The following is a 20,948-nucleotide window of genomic DNA, read 5'->3' as shown; positions in this document are numbered from 1 at the left end:
TTAGTTCCTCACAATCTCCCAAAGCAACCTTAGAGATAACGACCCACGCTCTTCAACTCGATATGCCTCGCAACTTTGATCAAACACATTTTGCCGATTGTTTTAAGTTTTTGTTGTATGTGTTGCTAAACCATGATATCTTTCTACGTATTTCCGTCCACTTCCCATAATCTTCGCTATCATGCTTCTCTCTACCCAATCTCAAATGAAACATTTGTCGAACGAACCTATCTTCAAAAATCATTACATTTTTTGCTATAATACAAAAATATTATAATGTAACCATTGAAAAGATAAATATTATAACTTATATGGGCCAACGCAGTTTCCTCAGCGACTGTTCACCGAGCAAGTCCTTTTTCCGGACGCTTCCTTTTGTTTTTGCCCTTTTTTTTCTGTTCATTTTGTTTGTTTTTTTTAGTGTGTGTTTTCGGAACGGGTATTGGTGTAGGTTGTGTCAGTGACGGATCTAAGATAAATTTTGAGGGGTAACCTAATTTTTTACCATATATTGATACATGACCGTCACGAGAATTCAAGAGCCATCAAGGGTCCGCCCTGTACGAGTGGAAAAGTGGGCCCCTAATTTTCAAATTTTAATGGATTCAATTTTTAACAACTCTAGCTGTTTGTAAAAACATATTGACCCGACTCATTTTGAACCAATTTACGTTGAAACGTAGAACTAATTAAAATTACTAAAATTTATATCATAACGTACACAGCAATAAACACTTCGTAACAACTTATTTCGAAGATAAAAAACACCATATTTTAAAGTTATACAATAATAACAATAAAAAATGTCAAATTGTGGCTGAAACAAAAACATAATATATATTTATTTATATTTTTTTACCTGTGATTTAAAAAAATATTGAACATATAAATAAAACAACAAAGTAAAAATTAAATGAAATACAATTATCTAGATAAACTATACAAACAAATATATAAATAAATATTTCATCCGTCCTATTAGAAGTGTCATGGTTTGAAAAACACAAAATTCAAGGTAGATTGAATGATTACTCTTTTTGTTTACCAAATGACAATAATATCCTTAAAACTTGGGTCCATCAATATTGTTTATTAATTTTAGTTGTGTGTGTTTAAGGGTAACCTTGAAAATTAGCCAATAAATTTTGAAAGTGGACATTTGTAATGGAATAAATAAAAAAGAAAATATGAACACTTTTAATCACTACTAGAAAAAACACCTTTAACGACACGCAATGCGTGTCATTAAAGGGTACAGATGACACGCAAATGCGTGTCGTTGAAGCCCCAGTCATAAATTGAATATGACATGCATCCGCATGTCATGTTATATGACATGCGTTTATGACATGCTTTTACGATCCTGATATACGACTTACATTTATGCGTGACATTGTATTGTTTTTTTTTTAAATATATTTTTATTTTTTTTGCATAATTATAAATTTTTACATTAATGACAATATTTAAATTCTCATGGCAAACAAAATAAACTACAAGTATAATATACCTATCCATTTCATTTCATACTTAAACATATTAAGTCAAAATATTACAAATATTTTCAACTTAACAAAATTTTGGTTTAATAGTCAATAAAATACATCACCGGAAAACATATTGTGCCACATAACTCGACCATTCTACTTGACTTCCAGCAAAATCTGCTCTGTGTATTCATGTTTGCCTTCCCAAAACTGAGATGAACATTAAACAAAGAAAATATTAAAAATTTGATTTGGTCAAAACGAATTGGGTCGAAACAAACCACTATAAACATAATCAAACCTGTAAATTACAGTTGCATTGTTATTGGCGAGTATTTCAAATCGTAAATTCAAACCGTAACAAATCATAGAACAGTGACAGTCACTACATGTTAACATAATTTGAAACCATGTAACTTATATGCAGGTTGTGTTTGGGCTTAAAAGTTATTTTTCAATGTTTTTTTGTACTTGGTTATTTATAAATTAGCAACTTGATAAAACTCGATACTCGGTCGGCCTGTTTTGCTACCTCAATGCCATTTTTCTATCAATATATAGTTTTTACCTGAGTGTTGGTTTTGAAATCTTGTAATGATCCATGCACGAGAAATTACATCCGCCGTCGAATACTAAGCCTACCAAAGCTGCAAAAAATGAAAAAAAAACATGGTCAGCAGCAAAAACAACAGATAACCGAGAAGACATTCACATATATACCTCAACTATGTTAACCAAAAAAAATAAATACTTAAATGCTTAGCCAAAAGATTAATCTTAACATATAAGTAAATTTTTACCCTTTAAAGTACGTAACCTACCAAAACGAGCGGGTGGATAGATCTTTTAAACGTGCCATGAGTTTTTCAAGCTGATCCTTTTGAGCGGGGATAAATAAACTTTAAAGCATCTCGATGGGTCCTACAAATAAAATGCATCTGATAGTCAATTCTATATAACCACCCACATATAACCATTTTGATTAAACAAACAACTTTCCAAGTTATATTATATATATATATATGACGAAGCAATGCTTATAAAGTAACTTTCATTGTTGTTAAAAACGAACAAAGTTTTCGGGGTTTCGAGCATTACTTGGCAAGATTAAAGTGTTTGCGCGCACCAAGATCAGGTTAAAAACAAAAAAAAATTATATGAAGTAAATTATATGCTAAATGCGTAATGCACCCGGGTTACACGGGTTACGTGGTCTAGTACGCGTAACTGGTTTTACGCTCCATAACCAGCTAATTATCTTTCAAATTGTCAGCTCGTCTGATTGAAACTTCAATATGAAGTTCTAAACTAGCATTTTAATTCTTTGAATTTGGGATTAAATTGTTAAGTGGATTTGCTTGATACATTGTGTATTAGAATGCACTCTAGAGCTTGATTTAATTCTATTGGTGTTTAATTTTAACTATCTAGAAAATCAAAAAAATAAAACCATCTCGACCTTTACCCGTACCAACCCGAACTCGTTTCGACCCCGACTAGAACCAAAACTACCCTTTTTTAATTGACCCGCCCGACCTTATCCCATTTGACCCGACCCGTCTACCAGTCAACATTCAGTTTTGTAGCAGTTAACTAACTGATCATAAAGGAAACTTTGTAGCAGAAATAAAAACTCTGTAATTTGTAATGGTTAAGCAATCTCAGGTTCAAATATCCCAATAATATTGAAATGAAAGATTTTAAAAACATACTATTTGCAGTGAATATGACACGTAAGTTTCCAAGGCGGTTTTTCATGCTGAAAATCTTCACTAAATTGGCGCTTACAAGACTCAGAATCTATGCAACTTTAAAACATATAATCAGTTCACATGATATATAAATGAGTAAAACTATACAAACAGTTTAATATAATTTTTGGACATGAACACAATTTTCTAACAAGTTTCTAAACACAATTTTTTGATAAGTTTCTGGTGTCGAGTTCATACACTAATTAGGTCACCAAATCAAAATTGGGTCAAAGAGAATACAGATAATAACGAGAAACACACACTAATTTTCGATTGAAAAAGCAGGTTCTTACCGATTGAAGAAGTAGGTTCGATTAAAGAAACAAGTTCGATTGAAGATGGATCGTCATTGGTTCGTAACGAACATCGTCTGAACCTAACCCTAACAACATTTGAAGATATCGTCTGAACCTAACCCTAGGTGAGAAGATATCGTCTCTGGTTTGATTTTTTTTGTGTTTGTGTGCAGAAACAACTAATTAACGACATTGAACCTAACCCTAACAACATTTGAAGGCACATACCTCACTGTAGATTAACTTCCTGCCAATTATCCTTCAATCCATTCGAAACCCTAGCTATATATGGTGTTGCGCTGTCTTGAAGGAGAAAGACCGTCGTCTTGGGCGGTGGTGGTAGAGGACCGTCGTCTTGAATTACTTCAGTGCTTCCATGAGTCATTTGCAGACTACTAATAAATGATCATTCGTAATAACCAACCATCCAAAACATGTTGCCATATAAGTTGTATTTAAACTACAGTCTAATAATCCACAATAAAAAACTAAGTATTGCACAACAACATAAAGTATACAACTAATGTGTAGAAATTAGATTATGTGGTAAATTAGAACTTGCGGTAAGTTAGAGTATATTCCGGAGAAAAGAAAGCCACATTCTGTATACATAGAAGTTGCAAATTCACATTTAAGTTATGTAACAATGAACTAATCACAAACAAAGGTCCAACAAGTCATAAATTAAGTTATGTAACTTTATGTTTCAGGTTTGTTTGTTGTACAAACTGAGCAACAAAGTAGAAATTAAGAGTAAAATGACATGAAATAAATAAATGAGACTCTAAAATCAACGCGAATTCAAATAATATTTAACTTTAAGTAACAAATTTCATGCTAATGATTTGACAATGGTGGTTGATGCGTTTGTTTCGATGTGTGGAGAGGGATGGCCCTAATTAAGTAACCAGTTGGGAAAAAAACAAAAAAGAAGTGTTGTAAGAGAGAGTGAACCTGGGTTCCCACAATAAAATGGTATGAAGTTTACCATTAGGCCATGATCTCACATTGTATATGGAGTCACTCATAATTTATATATAGGTTCAACCTCATATTTTATATAGGCGTTATATATAAAATCCGAAACTCAGTGGGTTCCCGTGAACCCGCACCCACGTAACTAGATCCGCCCATGGTTGAGGGGTAACCCGGGCACCCCCTGGATAACCCATAGCTCCGCCCCTGGGTTGTGTTGTGTTGTGTTTCGGACTTTCAGGAACATACTGAGCGTCTTGTGGGAGCCAACCTATATCGGGTTGATAACAACCGAAACAAAACGGACTCATTTTCACAATAATTTACTTGGTTTAACTTGTCATGAATATAGAAAAACTTTGTAATGTATGGTACCCACTGTTTATATTAATTACAGTTAGTTAATATAAATTACAAATAGTTTTATTTTTTATTACTTAGATCCAAATATAGCTGTTGCACGCTCCCAAATACAACCCCCACGACTACAAAGTTGTTTCACGCTCGCCTTCTTCCTCACAAAGAGCATTTCATGCCCTTTAGCACGGGTGGTGTTGCAATTTAACTCATTAAAGCCGCTTACATGGCAGGATGGCGCCCCTCACTAGTGCCCCATAACAGATAATCTTATGAATATTCAAAAGTAAACACTAAAGGGTCGACACGAAATATACAAGTCAAGCTAGTGTCGAAGAATCTCTACACGTTAACCTACCAACCCGAAACCCATTAACTAATTTAGCATAGTCCCAATATTACAAAACTAAAAATCAACGGGAGTAAGGGGTGTTTGGGATTTCTTTTTGGAGCCTCCTTTTATTTTTTTGCAAAAGTTGGAAAAGTTACATTGTTAGTAACTTTTGGAACTTTCACCAAGAAGTGTGTGTGCATGGTGCGGTTTTGGGCTAAAACCAAACCAAATACCAAAACTTTGGTTTTTGAAATTTTAAAACCATTCGGTTTTGGTTTCTATTCGGTTTTTTCCATTTGAGCCTTGAAAATATTTAGATTGAAAAGAAAGTTTGTCGAATAAAATGAATCTAAGTAGAAATAATTTTGTTAAGTTTTACCTAATAAAGTATTATACATGTGGTCAAAAGTATTTAAGTTACATATATATTAAATTCTTATAAATTATTTAAAATAAAAACTAAGAAAATAAAAATCTATAAATTCAGTTCGATACGATTTTTTCGGTTTTGTTATATGCAAAATAAAAACCGAACCATTAGATTGATTTGTACAAAAATGTAAAACCAAACCATTAGTTTTTATTTTGATTCTATTTCGGTTTGAATTTTAGGATCGATGTTTTGGTTTGCACACTCCTATCAAAAATCATGTTTTCTTCACTCAACTTTTCATTAAAAAACACCAAGTAACTTTTTTCACAAAAAAACATTTTTACAATTCTTCTCTCTAAGGATAAAGCGCTGCTAACAGTATTTATTTTCCGATTAACCGGAGATCATGTCGGCAGCAATGATGAACATACCAACTGCCTTCTCACTCAGTTATCCTTATCCTTACAATTCACCAAACACCCTTAAACCCCTAACACCAATTAGGCTTCCACTTATCTCCTACTGTTTATACTCAACCACCGAACCTTCAACAATATCATCATCATCACCACCGGGCAACTTACTTCCGCCGGTGAAGAAGAAGCGGAAGCCGTACCGGCGGCTCCGGCCAGGTGAAGCACAAGGTATTACTGAGGAAATGAGATTTGTTGCAATGAAGCTTCGTGAGAAGAAGTTAAAACTTGAGACTGATAAGCTGGATGAGAATGAGGGTAGCAGTGACGGAGAAATTAACGGTGAATTGGATGATGAGAACTCCGGTGATCAGACGTGGGAGCCGGAGTTAGATGGGTTTGTCAGGTACTTGGTTGACAGTGAGTTTGTTTTCAGCACCGTTGAGCGCTTGGTCGATGAATCGCAAGACGTTTCCTGTAAGTTTCCGGTTGATTTCTGTTTTTGCGAGTCCTGATTGATCATTAGTTTTAAGGAAAATTGTTAGGTATTTTAAGTTAATGATTAACTAGTGTTGTGAAATCGCGATTAGTCGGTGATTAATCGCCAGTGCGTGGCCCAAATCGATTAAATTTTGGTCGAAATGGGCAAAATTTTTACAAAATTGTGCTTATTAGCAGTGTTTTTTAGAGATCGATACGTGCTAGTCGGGTCGTGGGCTAGGGAGTAGGGACTAGCGATTAATAGGGATTAATTGGATTGGGATTAATATGTAAATTTTTAAATATACCTATATTTGACCATATAGCGATTAATTTGCCACTAGCTGATGGGGGTACTGACTAGCGATTAATCAGCACCTAGGGGTGATTTTTACAACCATACTTACTAATCCAATATGATTAATAAGTTCAAAAAATTATATATAAAATTTTGAAACATGAAGTATATATGTATAAATAATTATGAAAAATAAGTATATAATTCCAATCCGATTAATAGTTGGCACCTTACCACTCCCACTCAGCTAGCGTGCAGCGAGTTTTACAACACTAGTTGTCTCCATGTTTCCTTTCCTACAATACCTAATTGATAATTAATTTGAGGGAAATTGTTAACTTTATGAGTTAAATCTTTTAATTTTCGTCTTTCTGCAAGACCTAAATGATCATCAATTTGAGAAAATTGTTCAACTTTTGATAGATTTGATATTGATTTCTGCAGTTGCCTACTTTAGAAATAGTGGATTAGAAAGATCTAAATGCTTTTCAAAGGATATAGAATGGCTTAGCACACAGGACCTAACCATCCCTGAGCCTCTCTTCACAAGCAAGAAATATGTCAACTATTTAGAACAACTTGCAGCCCAGAGTCCTCCATTGTTCTTCTGTCATCTCTACAATATTTACTTCTCACACATTGCAGGCGGCCAAGTAATCGCAAGAAAGGTAATCTTTACTTAGAATCAGTTTAATCTTAAGTATTGAGTATTTAGAAGTTGTTTTACCTTATAAGTTAACTCATTGATATCGCCTGTAGGTATCCGAAAAGTTATTAAATGGTCAAGAGCTCGCGATATGCCAGTGGCCCGGGGACCCTGAAGAGCTATTAAAGGGCATGCGAGACAAGCTTAACGCATTGGCAGAGGTCTTAACCTAACTTAAGTCCTATTATACATCTTTTTTTTATATGTTTTGATATTAAGTTATAAAATCTTTCATTGCAGCATTGGACGCGAGACGAGAAGAATAAATGCTTAAAAGAAACAAGCAAGTGTTTCATGTACATGGGGACGATAATTCGTTTGATTATCATGCGATAAACCAAAATTTTCATCAATGTATTGCTTTCAAAATCTCGTGATCAAGTGTTATTTGGATATGGATATGATGTAACTTCTATTACAAGTAAACCTACAATTTTGATCTAAATTGTCAATGAGACACTGACCCATTTACTGTTGCTACTTGCAATCTGTGAGTCGGTTGAATCACAAAATGATCAACGATTCGTACGGTATTTACAGGATCTTGATGAAACGTGTTTGCCCTCCATTTGCTTGGAAACTTTCTGTGATGGCTTGCTTGATGTGGCTGTCTCACCTCGTTGTCCCACCCGGGATCCAGCTTCCATTCCTTCGGGACCTTGTAAACCGTTTATCGACACGTTTAGATTATTATTTAGCATGTTTTAAGGTTAAAAATGGGGAAAATGCGTACCTTATCGACTGCAAGAGTGAATATTTCAAGATCGCCGTCTGTTTTGATGTGAAACCGAGTGAAAGATTTGTAATTGGCGATTCGTAAGGAGGAAAATGCTTCATCAAAGTGTAAGTGAAGCCAATTGATACAAATGTATAAATAGCTTCCAAATATAAGTGAAACCACAGGTGTTGAGAACACCCAGAAATAAAGAAACACGGATGCGTAGTATATAGTTGCACCACCTCTCGAGAGGGAAGTCATCCCGTTTTTGCATATGTTGCTTCGTGTCACGGCCATCACCTGATTATAAGATAATTAAATGTGTTAAATAGGTCGGGTTCACAGATAGACGGGGTCAACAACGACAAGAACCTGAACACAAACATATTCCACCTACAGAATTTTATTTTATATTATTTTGTTTATTTCACATGTTAAAAATGTCGTTTTAACTACGAAAATACTTGATACCCTTTTATGTTTTGTGTTCTAAATTTTGACCAAAAAAAATACTTATAAGTTGTCATGATATAAACCACATTCAAAAGACATGACTACAAAATTAAACGGGTCAATCTATGAACCCGTCTTAAGTCAACCTAACAGGACATGTTTAATAATAAGAGTGTTCTACCTAAAACTAGGGGTGTAAACGAGCCAAGTTTGCCCTAGAGCTACTCGAGACCGGCTCGTTACAAAGCTTAAATCGAGCCAAGCTCAAACGAGCTTGAGCCTTAATAGAAGCTTGTTTAACAAACGAGCCCGAGCTTTACTTATTGAGCTAGAGATGGCTTGTGAATAATTTACATAGTTCAATATAATATATTATATATTTGTTTATATAATAACTTTTATAAAAACTGTAATAAAATAACTAAATAATATGCATTATGTTATATATAAAAAAAATAATTAAAAATATATAAAAATACTTTGAAACGTATATAAACTAGTTAATAAATAATACATGAGCTTGAAAAAACAACTCCTGAGCCGAGAATGTGTATCATAAAAAGCTCTTCAAACGAGCCAAGCTCAACCTCAGGCCTGGGCTTGGTTCAGTTACACACTTACACCCCTACTTAAAACTGACCAGAACTACTTTAGAAGAAACCTAAACCGACAAATTTTGTGTTAAATTTGTGTCAGTGTCAGAAATTCTCAACCCTAACGATAATTAACATTTACCACACCCGTAAAGGAAGCAAAGATTGTGAAAACCAAACCTCAGGAACATCAAAAGCCGACATTAGATATTTGATACACGCAGGGTAAAGCCCAAAAGTCCATTGTTCTATACGAGACCGAAGGCCAGTCGGGTCAGGAAAATGCTCACTTTCCACTTGCCTATACCATTCATATAACGTGTGGTAACCGGAAGTTGCTAAAAGGTTATGTTGAACACATATCTGAACGCCTAATTCCATCAACAGCATAAGAACTAAAGCAGCAGAAAGATGTGCAGAAACATGCAGAAGTGCGATCACTAATCGTCTTTTACGTGACATTTTAGGAGGCACAAACGATATCGCAGCCACTAATAATAATAAAGCACCTGTAGACGACACATAAGATTGCCCGAGCATGTACATAAAAGCATCCCATATGGTGCTAAAAAAGCTCCGTACATGGCCCGAAAACGTGTCATCCTTCTGTAAAATATGCCCAAGGTTGCACTGGAGAATAAACAAACATCATCATCATCATCATCATCATCATCGTACTCAGTATATCCCACCAATAGCAATGCTATGGTAGGGTCTTAGGAGGGTAAGATGTAGACAGCCTTACCTCTATCCCATAGGGATAGAGAGGCTGCTTCCGGTGAGACCCCCGGCTCGATAGTAGTTTTGCATCAAGCCTTGGACATAAGGCACATAGCACTCAATCATCGGGACACCGGCTGATTGGTACATGTGCCCTTGTCTTTCGGCTATCAACGCCACCACATGATGTCTGATTAACCTTCCGCCACTTTTAACGTTATTTTCACGAGATTAGTAAAATAACGTCAAAATTAGTGCAATTTTACTTTTGCCCACCCGAGGGTTCACACATATATACATTATATGCGCGCACCGCAAGCAGGGCGTTGGAGAATAAACAAACATTACATTTTATTCTAATGAAGTATTATACACATGAGATTATAAACGATTGATACGTACTTGTGGAAACATAGAGAACGTTAAGATGAAGTAAATGAACCCGCCAATGATATCAAACTGCCAGTTTTTCTTCCGGAACTTCAATATATTCCCAAGAGCAATCTGTATAACATGAGCATATACCGTACATTTAATCATTCTTAATAAACTATGCATATCGTTTAACCAAAATAAAATAAAACAAAACATACTCGGCTTGAATCATCGACTTCTGGATAACTGGCTTTCATTTCATAAGCGGTACCATACGCTTTATCAAAACCACGAAACACATGTGTCGGGTGTAAAAACGCCCCACCACAACCGTTCACAAGTAAATGCTGTATGGAGTCAGGATTCTCAGTTGGAACACGCGAATGACGCATGTAATGATGTAAATCACCCGCCATTCGAAGCCGACACCTTCCTTTTAAATGATCTTTAACAAGATAGGTAACATTTTTTCCAGTAACATCATCCCAATACCAATCCAATAGCCAATTCGGTTCATGTGTCATTATTATCACAGAATCATTTTCCTTAACCTATATAAATATAAAAAAAAACATATACTTACATACCATAAATAGATTAATAAATTTTCTTTTGAGGTTTAATTTACCTTTTCTTTAATTAACTCTGCAAAAAACTGGAACTGATAAACATCAATGTCACAATGAAGGGCTAAATCAAGACCGAAAACCCACCATCCTTTTGGTAACTGTAAAGCGAAGTAGCTTTTCTTTTGAGGCATTAACCACCCACCTAACCAGCTTTTGTGACAAATATACCTCATAAAAGTTTGAAGCCCATCAAACCAATCGTGGTTTCCGGGTATAAGGAAGCACTGGGGCCCATCATATTGTTTGATCCCCGATACGCCAACCGGTAATTCGGGTTTTTCCACCGCAATATGCACGTCTTTATACCATGATGGTGATTGAAGTGCGTACTCAAAAACACGAAATAATCGCTTCTCGTAAGTAAATGCCGACGGGTTAGGATACCTGATACAAAACCGAGTGTATTTACGTACTTTTAGATATAGATTATTGCTAGTCATTATTATTTATTAGGGTTTAGCTGTAGGCCTGTACACGAACCAAACCATCGCAAACGGACTGTGCCCGTTCATTTAACTTTAACCTAACAAACGATCAAACACGAACAATTAAACGAATGAAGCCGTGTTCGTTCGTCAAGAAAATGAACGTGTCCATGCTCGTCTACGTTTATGTTTTTCCGTTAACACTAAACGAACGGTTCATAATCGTAAACGAATGAACAAAACTTAGCTAAAACCAATTTAATGTAAATGTGAACAACAATGCGTTGTGCCTGGAAACTTACTAACACTAGACTAAATTGTAACGGGCCTAAAAAACTTAAATGAATGTATAACTTATAAAAACATAAACTTACAAATATACGCAAACATGTGTAAACTTCCAAACATAGATGAACTTAAACCAAAGAAATAAACAGAACAAACGACATTCATGATCATAGATTAAAAAACAAGACATATGTTCATCGCCACACGCCAAGTCGTTTAATAGAAAGAACGAAGTTTGTCCTATATATTGAGGGTTCCCTCCATCATAATCACAGTATTCAGATATTATTATTCATGTCTCTTTTACACATACATAAATGAAGGAAGGGTATATGTGTAATTTAACTTACGCGAGATCGCCACCGATAAGGAGGAGGTCTCCACGAGGTAATTGTAGTAGGGAATTATTGTCGGAAGCGTATAGTAACGGTTGTGCAAGAAGTTTAGCGATGGCATAAGATGAATTCCCGCCATCGCCCGTATCAGCCATGAAGTCAAACCAAAGTTGATCTTTATCATTAAGATGGTCGTATAAAAAGTCCTCTTGTACCCCTTCATGGACCCTACTCATTGCCGCCTGCATCATTCGCATATCAAATCTTCCAACAAATACGGTCAGAGATACAAGGAGGTCAAACACGGTCTTGAATAAATCAGCTGATGTCCTACAACATACACACATACATACATAGATAAACATACATAATATATATATATATATATATAAAGAAAAGAGTACTCTACGGTTTTAGACCCTGTGGCTTGGTCAAAATAACTACTTTAGTGTAGTAGTTTTGGACTAAAAGTGTTATTTTGGTCAAACAGCAAGGATGAAAACCGTAGCTCACTATAGAAAGAATAATAAAAAAAATTATACCCTGAATACCAAGGAACCATATCCAAAAAATTAGGCTTCATTTGCTTGTTCTTCAACTTCTCGGTTTTTTCAACCGATAGAGGATGAGTAAGAGCCCATCTAACGATTACAAAATTAAAATAAAAAATTTAAAAACCAATTAATTTCTAACTTTTTGGTGCAAAATTAGGAGCAACATACTAACCCTGTTGACCTTTCCACCACATAATTAGCCATGTAAAGCCCTATAAACGTCGCCCATAATGAATAAATTGGAGAAATTTCATTTGAAGACTCACACGCGCCGCTGCAAGAAAACTAAAGCGAATAAAAAGGAAAAAGAAGTTATTAGTAGACACATAACTAAAAACATTAACACAAACCAAATAAAATGATAAAACGAGAATGATAACATACTTCTCCATATATAACCCACTTAGAAAGAAGCGGGTAATCACCCGCAGACCCCACCGGAGCAAACCAAGATTTGCAAATTTCATCTTTTAATTCATACATTTTAAGAAACTTTGAAAGCCATATGCTCGGTTCACCCTTCTTTAAAAGTGCAAACAAACCCGAATCTCTTCGGCCCATTCGTTTTTCATTCAATGCTTGATTGCCACAGTGGCTATAAAACACACAACATGCCACGCTTAACACCTACAGTAGTAATAATAATCACACCATCAATAACATGTTCTATCTCAAACGTGTATAACAAAACTTAAATGAAACGTACCGCGCAATTTTGAACAATGGTCAAGATCTCGGGTCTCCGACCCGCCACACGGGAAACAAGACCCACATACCAAAGACCATAAAAAATTAAGTGGAAAACAATGAGTACAAAAATGGATGAAATGTAAATTGTCAAAAATAATGAAAGATTCATTCTCATATCAACTCCCATTGATTGAAAACTGGGAAGATGGTATACAGCAGCCACTAATATCCATGCTATATACCTGCAAAAGATTACAAAAAGTTATAAAAAGTTCAATTTTTATTAATAAAATGTAACTTACTTACCATCTACTGAAATTTGAATAGCTTGGTTTTATTGTCTTGCCTACAAAAGGAGACGAAAAGAAATAGAAAAACCCTAATAAGCAGGCGTACATCGACCACCATTTAACGTTGTTGTCTAGTTTGTGAACAAGTGTATGTATGTTGTCTGATGAGATAAAAAACAGGCAACCGATAGCAACTGCAATAAACGCGTGTCGGGAATGCTCGTGTGGGTAAGGGTATGTATGTGTTAAAATTGTTCTGACTTTCTCCATGTTATTTGTATCTAACAGACCGAAATCTTGATCTTTATATCTGTATAACCAAAGGCAAATGATTTACAACAGTTCCATATAATTGACGTTACAAACCAATGTAGCAAGCAGCTCCAAGATCCTGAAAACAGTACACAATTTCAAAGTCAGACCAAAATCTCGATTCTTGATTATCTTATTATTAGGGCTGTAAAAAACCGAACCGAACGAGACCTTGTTCGTGTTCGTTCATTAAGAATCAACCGAACAAATAGTTACGGACACATAACCACACGAAATTTTATGTTCAAGTTCATTCATTAAGGAAATATATTTGTTTACTTCATAAACAAACATAAACAAACGAACGCAAATATACACAAATGAAGACAAACCAACATAATTACTTAAATGATCACAAACATATATAAATTTGAAATAGAAAACAACAATCTTAATGCCAAAAATACATAACTTGCCAAAACATTACTCTAGTTAAGTAGTTAATAATAATTATCCAAACAAACATAAACGGACGAAAGTTAATGAACACATTATCAAATGTTCACAAACACAATTGAACTAACACAACATTTGCTCATGTTCGTTCTCTTAATTTATCGAACGGAATTCGTTGTTCATGTTTGTTCATTTATTAAATGAACAAACTTCCCGTCAAACAATTCACGAAACGGTAGGTTCATCTACAACCCTACTTATTATCATCTGATTCCAAATGAATGATATATTTATGCATCAATTAAAGCCTAAAACAGTTAAAACTGCTGATCAGAGTATCAACACAGCTCAATTCATCATCAAACCATCATAACATAAAGTACAACATTAGGGTTTCAAGAACCAAACCCAGATACAAAGAGTAAAAATTTCACACCAAAAATGATAAATCATCAAAATTAAAAAATACCCATTGCCTGTTTAGCACTAATTATCAATTTCATTAAAGTAATCGTGTCAAGAAGCACAAATTAGTGACAAAATAAAAGAAACAAATATAGTACCTTGAATGATGAGTAAAGAAACAGAGATTGAAAGTGTGATTATTAAGGAGTATCAATAACAGGGCATATATATTATTATTCGTCTCTTGCAGTTAATGTTTATGACAATTTATATATATGTATATAATATGGGATTTTGGCTTTGGGTTTAGAAAGAGAAAGTTGGTCGGTGAAGGTTTGTGGGTCGGCGGTTAATGGAATCAAGAAAACAAAAATGTGTTAAATGATGATGATAATGATGGTGATGATGACAATATGATGATAAAGACCAAAAGAAAGAAAGATTGCAAGCTCGACGTCAACGATGTCGAACGTAAGGTTGCATTCAATGAGCGTCCAAGGTAAAGGATGAATTTTGATATATTTCACTTTTACATGGTTTTATTTTGTAAGTTTAATGGATATTAATGAGATACAACCCGGTCAATCTGTTTGATAAACCGAATAGGTTAATTTTGGATTACGAACTTAATGAGGATCCATCGATGTCAGAGTGGAAGGGTATATTTCTGGCTGATTCTTCGTCTGACGAGCTACTCCCAGGTCCGGGCGTTGAGTTGTCGCGTTGAGTTGTCTCTTTACTCTTAGGTTTAGCTGGAGCTAGGGTTGCATAACAAGCATTAAAGACGGGCATTAACTAAGAATCTAATGCACAAGATTGCAATCTAACATGATTGATTCGGATGCTGCATGACAATAAGGAAGTTCGATAGTCTATCGTTTAATAGCATTTAACACTGGAAACTAAGGGTTTATTGTCGATATTATCATGTAATGCATTTAATGCTCGCCTTTTGTTCTTGTATATAAGATGATTCATTTCTCACCCGGTAGGGCACGCTAATGAGATTGAACTACTGTATTTCTTTCACATTTACTAGTCATTTATTTCATCTTTACATCCACTCTCATCCTCAGATAGTTTGACAGTTTGTATTGTATTTGTTGTTACTTATTAGGATAAACGTCATGTTAGTGACTAAGACCTGCAATCCGTGATTTTTGGTACTGGATTTAATAAATATTTATATAAGAGTTTTATACTTTTATACGTTTTGGATGTTGAAGCTTCTATTTATGAGCCGTTTTTATTTATGAGAGATGGAAGAGTAAATATTACTCCGTATTTCTTTTAAGGCAAACACGTATTCATGGAGACTTGTCTCCCGACGCTTAGACTGATGACTTACACCTGTCTAGACTTGTATTATTTCGGAGCTTCAATGCCGGATAACTTATGTGACTCATGAAACTCCTGCCCCAAATGAATATTTGTTTCGTAATACTAGTGTTGCATGCACATAGTGATCATGTGCGTCCTGTAAGGGCCCAACTTAGAAGCCCAAACCAGGAAGACAAACAAGGTTATGCCCCGGTAGTGTTTTAGCATTGGATCATTGATCACTCATCAGGATATAAGCGAGGAACAAAAGAAAACATAGGCATGAATGATCGAATTTGGTGAAAATGTTCTTCCCGCCTTCCTAATATCTGTGATTCTAATCTTCCAATCTCATGCTATGTTACTCGTTTTTTGTTTTGTTTCAGTTAATCCTTTCACAGAGTACTAGAAATCCAATCGGTTGTTTCAGCAACTATTCACAACACGCCCGCACGATAAATCCATAAGACTATAACCTTGTCATCTACAAATATGTGTTCCAATTGGAACCCTACGTGACAGTGAGTTCAAATCGCACCATCTTCCTATATGTTCCCCTAGAGTACATTGGATATACAGGAGGCATATAAACTGATCTCATTATATTGTTTATGTTTCCTCTTAGATATGTTCGTTGGACAATGGCTCAGTCACACTCACATGATGCCATTTCATATTCTAATATTAATCTATATTAGAACCATAACTAATACTTAATTTCAGAGTCTTTATACTTGTGTTTCCCTTTTACTTGAAATGAATTGTTCTTGTTTACGAGAGATGAAAGAGTAAATTTTTTAATGCAAACACGTGTCTGTAAATAGAAAAATAACATTAAGACATGTAAAAGAATAATTAAGCGATTTAGCTTTAATATATCAAGACAAGAACACACCAAATAAGATTCAAGAACAACTTTAAAAGTCCAGATTTTGATTTCCCTTCTTAAAACAAAGAGAATGAACTCTACAAAGAATGCATAAATGCAGTGTTTTAAAAATCGGCTCAAACCGGCCGGTTGAATCGGTTAAACCGGATTTCGCACAGCAAGCCGGTATTTTGAGTCCGGTATTTTTGACCAGTTTGCTAGAACATCGTACCGACGGTTTTTGTCTAAAATACCGGTTTTTGCCCGGCAAACCAGTTTTAAGCCCGAGAAATTTTGTATATTTGTGGCCCATATTTTTTCAAAATTAATTTTAACCCAACAATTAACATTCAAACGTGTAAACTTTAGGATTATTATTTTTAAAATTGAGTGCTTTTTTATTATTTTTTTTAATATGAATTAACTTTTGGATTATATTTTGTTATACGAATTATTTAGTTTTGGGTTATTTATGGATTGAAGTTACATTTATAGAAAACCATTTAACCGGTTGAACCTCCCGGTATAACCCGGTTCAACCGGTTGCACCATTTTTTAATCGAATCTGATACAAGTGAAATACCGGTTTTTAAAACATTGCATAAATGAAATGGATTAAGCAAACACCGAAAATTCAAATATTTCGGCTCTTCGTTTCATGAGCTCTTATGTGGCGACCCTAAGTTGCATAAATAAAAAAAAATAGCTTCAGCACGAAACAAATGGCCCCATTTATGATTTAACCCATATAACCTTTTTCAAGTATTAATATTGGGCCCTTTTTGTTTATCGTATAGGGCCTTTTTTTATATCTTGAGCCTAATAACCATCCACTTGAATTAAAAAACACTCCTACAGGTTAGAAAAACCAAAGTTACATACCGGGTAACGGCTTTCTTAACGACGCTATCCGCTTTAAATTAAAATTATAGTTAAGAGAAGAAAATCATAAATAAGAACCCGAAACAACACTCGTAAACTAGTGATCTAGTAGTATGGTGTTTGACCCTCTAAAAGGGAGGTGGCATGTTCAAATACTTGAAAATGTAAGATTAGGATGACGGATGACCTGTTGAACTAGGCTAAGTAACTCCACATCTTCAGACGTGAGGAAACCAAAAGTGTCAAAAGTAAAAGGTCACACGGTTTCCTTCTACTCATCCAAACTCCAAAATGTCAACTGGTTTAAGAGATGGTCTTCCATCCAACAAGTCAGTTAAGAAAATTTAAATGTACTTTTTTCTAACAAATATTTTGGCACGCCTGAATATTTTTTAAGTTCAATCTCGATCAAAGTGTTTTATTATTATTATTATTGTTATTATTATTTGTTTTTATGTATTTTTGTGCTCCGTACTACACTTATCCTTAGTGCTTTTAAGGTTGTTAATGTTAATATTTTAAAATATTAAATTACTTGAAACTACGATGAGATAAAGGTGAAGTAGGTATTACCTAATTTGCAATAGTGTAAAGGGTTGCAAAAGTGTATAATGGACTAAAATTTCCACAACTTGAGGGGCTAACATCCATCACCCCTATAATATTCCCAAGAAATTGCAACTATTATAGAGAAATAGTTTTGTCACATGTATTTTCTTATATATTATATATATTGATTTGGACAAAAATCAGCTAAGGATCAAGTATTCAAATCTGTTATGTGAGGTAAGGTGCTAATTCGATAATAACAAATGTATAAGCGTGATATCGGTGAACACAATGGTTTGATCACGAGGGAAAAAACCCTTAAGATAGTCTTACTTCGGTCAAAACTTATCGAGGCAATCGTTGGTAAAATAGCTCCGGTCGAAGATTAATAGGATAATCTTTGGTCGAAGTACTTTAGTCAATGATCAACAAGGTAACCTTTGGTCGATGAGTATATGGTTATCGTGGTCTCCGGTACAAAAAACCCCCGGACGGTGAAAACTATCACCGTCGAGTTTATTAATGAACAAAAGGTGATTTACAAATATTTGTGGAGTATATGATCGAGATTACAATGAAAGCTAGTGTATAGAGAGAATAATTGCTTCTGCTCTAGTGTGTGTAAGTACATGTGTCTATTCCTATCGATCATACTCAAATATATAAGGAAAAAGTAATTAACAAACTTAACGACTTCATCCTATAAATCCGCTAGTCTTCCATTCTTCACCAACGTGCTCTTTGACCACGTGCTGATAGCCACTCATTAGCGAATAAAGCGGTAGACCAGGTCTAGATACCGTTGTTGTTATTTAAACGTCAATCTTCTAGAGAGTTCGTCCATAATCAGCTTTGTTGAATTAGGATCCTAGATCCATGTTCCAGCTACAGGATGTCCCATGAGGATAATTGATGGAAGTTCGTCTTGAAGTCGATATACTTGTCTAACACATCACCATACAAAACGCAATTATTAGTAAACAAACAATACCGAGGATCGTCGATCCTTTATATCCTGATATATATTTCAAGGATAAACTATCCATAAGACAGTCAAGGATAAAGGATCCTTAGTATAAAATTCGTGGCCTTACAATTGCCCCCAAAATGGCGGGTGACAGCGGAGCACAGCTGTCATTTTGAAATTTAAAATCCTGTAAAAACTGAATGATGGGACGGTTTTGCCAGAAAATTTACCATTTAGCCCCCAAGGTTAACTATAACCGTCTATATAAGCCGCCCTATATCTTGGATTACATACACCTTCATCCGACGCATCAGGTATTCTTCTAACCTCTGTATCTTATTTTCTTTAATCATGTCCGCCGCTTCTTCTTCTTCTTCTTCTCCGGCCCCTTCTAAACCTTCTAAACATTCATCCGGCGGTTCTGAACTAGTCGAAATGGAACCTCAAGGTCTGCTTTCCAACCCATCTTTCGAAATTTGTAAGCTCACGGATCCCGAGGTCGACAGTTTTCATACATTATTTCCTCCAGAAACCCTGTTCCGACCCTACGAATCCAGCATTAGATGCGATATTTACTCCAAGGTTTGGGTCTGCTTTCCGGCAACTCCCTTTCTTATCGGCTATAAATACCCCTTTCCTCCTTTTACCTAAAGTTTTTTCGACCGGCATACCTTACATACAAGCCATGCCGATGATCTGGAGGGTTCTTAGCACTATCGAAAGAATCATCAAGGAGGAAAAAATCAATTTTGGCCTTCCGGAGTTGTCATATCTGTATACTCTTACTACTTTCGGTTCTGCCCGTTTTATCTTCAAATCCAAGCCCCGACAGCCCCATCCGATCTCCAAAGCCACGCTAAATGATTCCGTGTGGAGGAATCAATTTTTCTTCGTTAAACGCGACTCGTTACCAGGGGGGACTGATCTTCCTTCAACGTGGGTCACGAAGGGTAGGATCCTGGATCCTTAAGGAATAGCAGGATCCTTTATTCTTCAGTTTTAAGACTTATTCTTTTATGTTGTTTGCAGTTGAAAACTTCACTCATTGAGCAAGCTACATGGAACACTAGAAAAGGCAAAACGGTTCCTAGCACTGGATACCGAAGTTAGGACCTTTCAAGCTCGGTTTGTTGAAGGTTTTTGTGACATTTCCTCAAGTTCAAACATGTCAAGTAAGTTAATCATTTTAAAGTAAATAAAATAAAATAAAATACTTATCTGTTGATTTCTCCTCTACAGGCACCAAGAAATCTGGAAAGTCCGCTCTTAATTTCTCCCTTGACGACATCGACTGTATGGTTACTTCTCCTGCTGTCAAGAAGGAGGCTTCAAAGGCTGGCATAAGCTCCGAACCCAAGACCGCCACTACCAGGGCTAAATCCGCAGCTCCCAAGAGGAAAAAATCCTCTGATCCCGAGACTCACTGTGACATTGTCTGCTCTGTAAGTGTACCGTATTTTCCCCTTTAGTGATTTAGGATCCAGTATTGTCCCAATTTTGATACGAAATTAATTGGTAGGCTGTGATTGCTATGAGGGACCATTACGAAAAGACTATCCTCCAGATGAGCGAGAAAATGTCCGGGTTAGGGAAAGCTGCGGTTGCTAAGGATAAAGCTTTGATCCAACTCAAGAAACAATTGGAGGATCAGATATCCTTAGCCGAAGCCCAACGTCAAGAGGCAATGGAGCAGGCGACTAATGAAG

At 35.5% G+C, this 20,948-nt stretch overlaps 2 protein-coding genes across 2 annotated transcripts; one reads left to right on the top strand and one right to left on the bottom strand.

The window, feature by feature from the left end:
• The first annotated feature begins 5,955 nt into the window (after positions 1-5,955).
• Positions 5,956-7,918, top strand: LOC143557325 (putative inactive heme oxygenase 2, chloroplastic). The gene is made up of 4 exons (XM_077046430.1): positions 5,956-6,466; positions 7,212-7,435; positions 7,527-7,634; positions 7,714-7,918. The coding sequence occupies exons 1-4, from the start codon at positions 5,983-5,985 to the stop codon at positions 7,807-7,809; spliced, it is 912 nt and encodes a 303-aa protein (XP_076902545.1). The 5' UTR covers positions 5,956-5,982; the 3' UTR covers positions 7,810-7,918.
• Positions 7,919-7,921: 3 nt separating this feature from the next.
• On the bottom strand, positions 7,922-13,906 carry LOC143557324 (uncharacterized). The gene is made up of 12 exons (XM_077046429.1): positions 13,560-13,906; positions 13,270-13,495; positions 12,948-13,190; positions 12,736-12,848; positions 12,552-12,650; positions 12,025-12,339; positions 10,961-11,345; positions 10,551-10,883; positions 10,360-10,461; positions 9,418-9,867; positions 8,207-8,491; positions 7,922-8,131 (listed from the first exon to the last, which is right to left on the bottom strand). Exons 1-12 carry the CDS (start codon positions 13,811-13,813, stop codon positions 7,922-7,924), a joined length of 3,015 nt encoding a protein of 1,004 aa, XP_076902544.1. The 5' UTR covers positions 13,814-13,906.
• Positions 13,907-20,948: the final 7,042 nt, after the last annotated feature.

Source organism: Bidens hawaiensis, unplaced genomic scaffold (assembly GCF_021521415.1).
Source record: "Bidens hawaiensis isolate Kalapana, Puna unplaced genomic scaffold, B.hawaiensis_p1.1 tig00018889_1, whole genome shotgun sequence".
Taxonomy (NCBI): domain Eukaryota; kingdom Viridiplantae; phylum Streptophyta; class Magnoliopsida; order Asterales; family Asteraceae; genus Bidens; species Bidens hawaiensis.
Note: the sequence above shows the minus strand (reverse complement) of the source record. Positions and strands in the feature narration are given on the sequence as shown.

What these genes read in the sequence shown, in the direction of transcription:
- LOC143557325 (XM_077046430.1), top strand. Translation starts at nt 5,983, where the DNA reads ATGTCGGCAGCAATGATGAACATACCAACTGCCTTCTCACTCAGTTAT. An exon ending in TGAATCGCAAGACGTTTCCT is followed by an intron (nt 6,467 to 7,211) that starts GTAAGTTTCCGG and finishes TGATTTCTGCAG; the next exon opens with TTGCCTACTTTAGAAATAGT. An exon ending in AGCTTAACGCATTGGCAGAG is followed by an intron (nt 7,635 to 7,713) that starts GTCTTAACCTAA and finishes CTTTCATTGCAG; the next exon opens with CATTGGACGCGAGACGAGAA.
- LOC143557324 (XM_077046429.1), bottom strand. Translation starts at nt 13,813, where the DNA reads ATGGAGAAAGTCAGAACAATTTTAACACATACATACCCTTACCCACAC. An exon ending in TATTCAAATTTCAGTAGATG is followed by an intron (nt 13,496 to 13,559) that starts GTAAGTAAGTTA and finishes AATCTTTTGCAG; the next exon opens with GTATATAGCATGGATATTAG. An exon ending in CCATTGTTCAAAATTGCGCG is followed by an intron (nt 13,191 to 13,269) that starts GTACGTTTCATT and finishes TTACTACTGTAG; the next exon opens with GTGTTAAGCGTGGCATGTTG.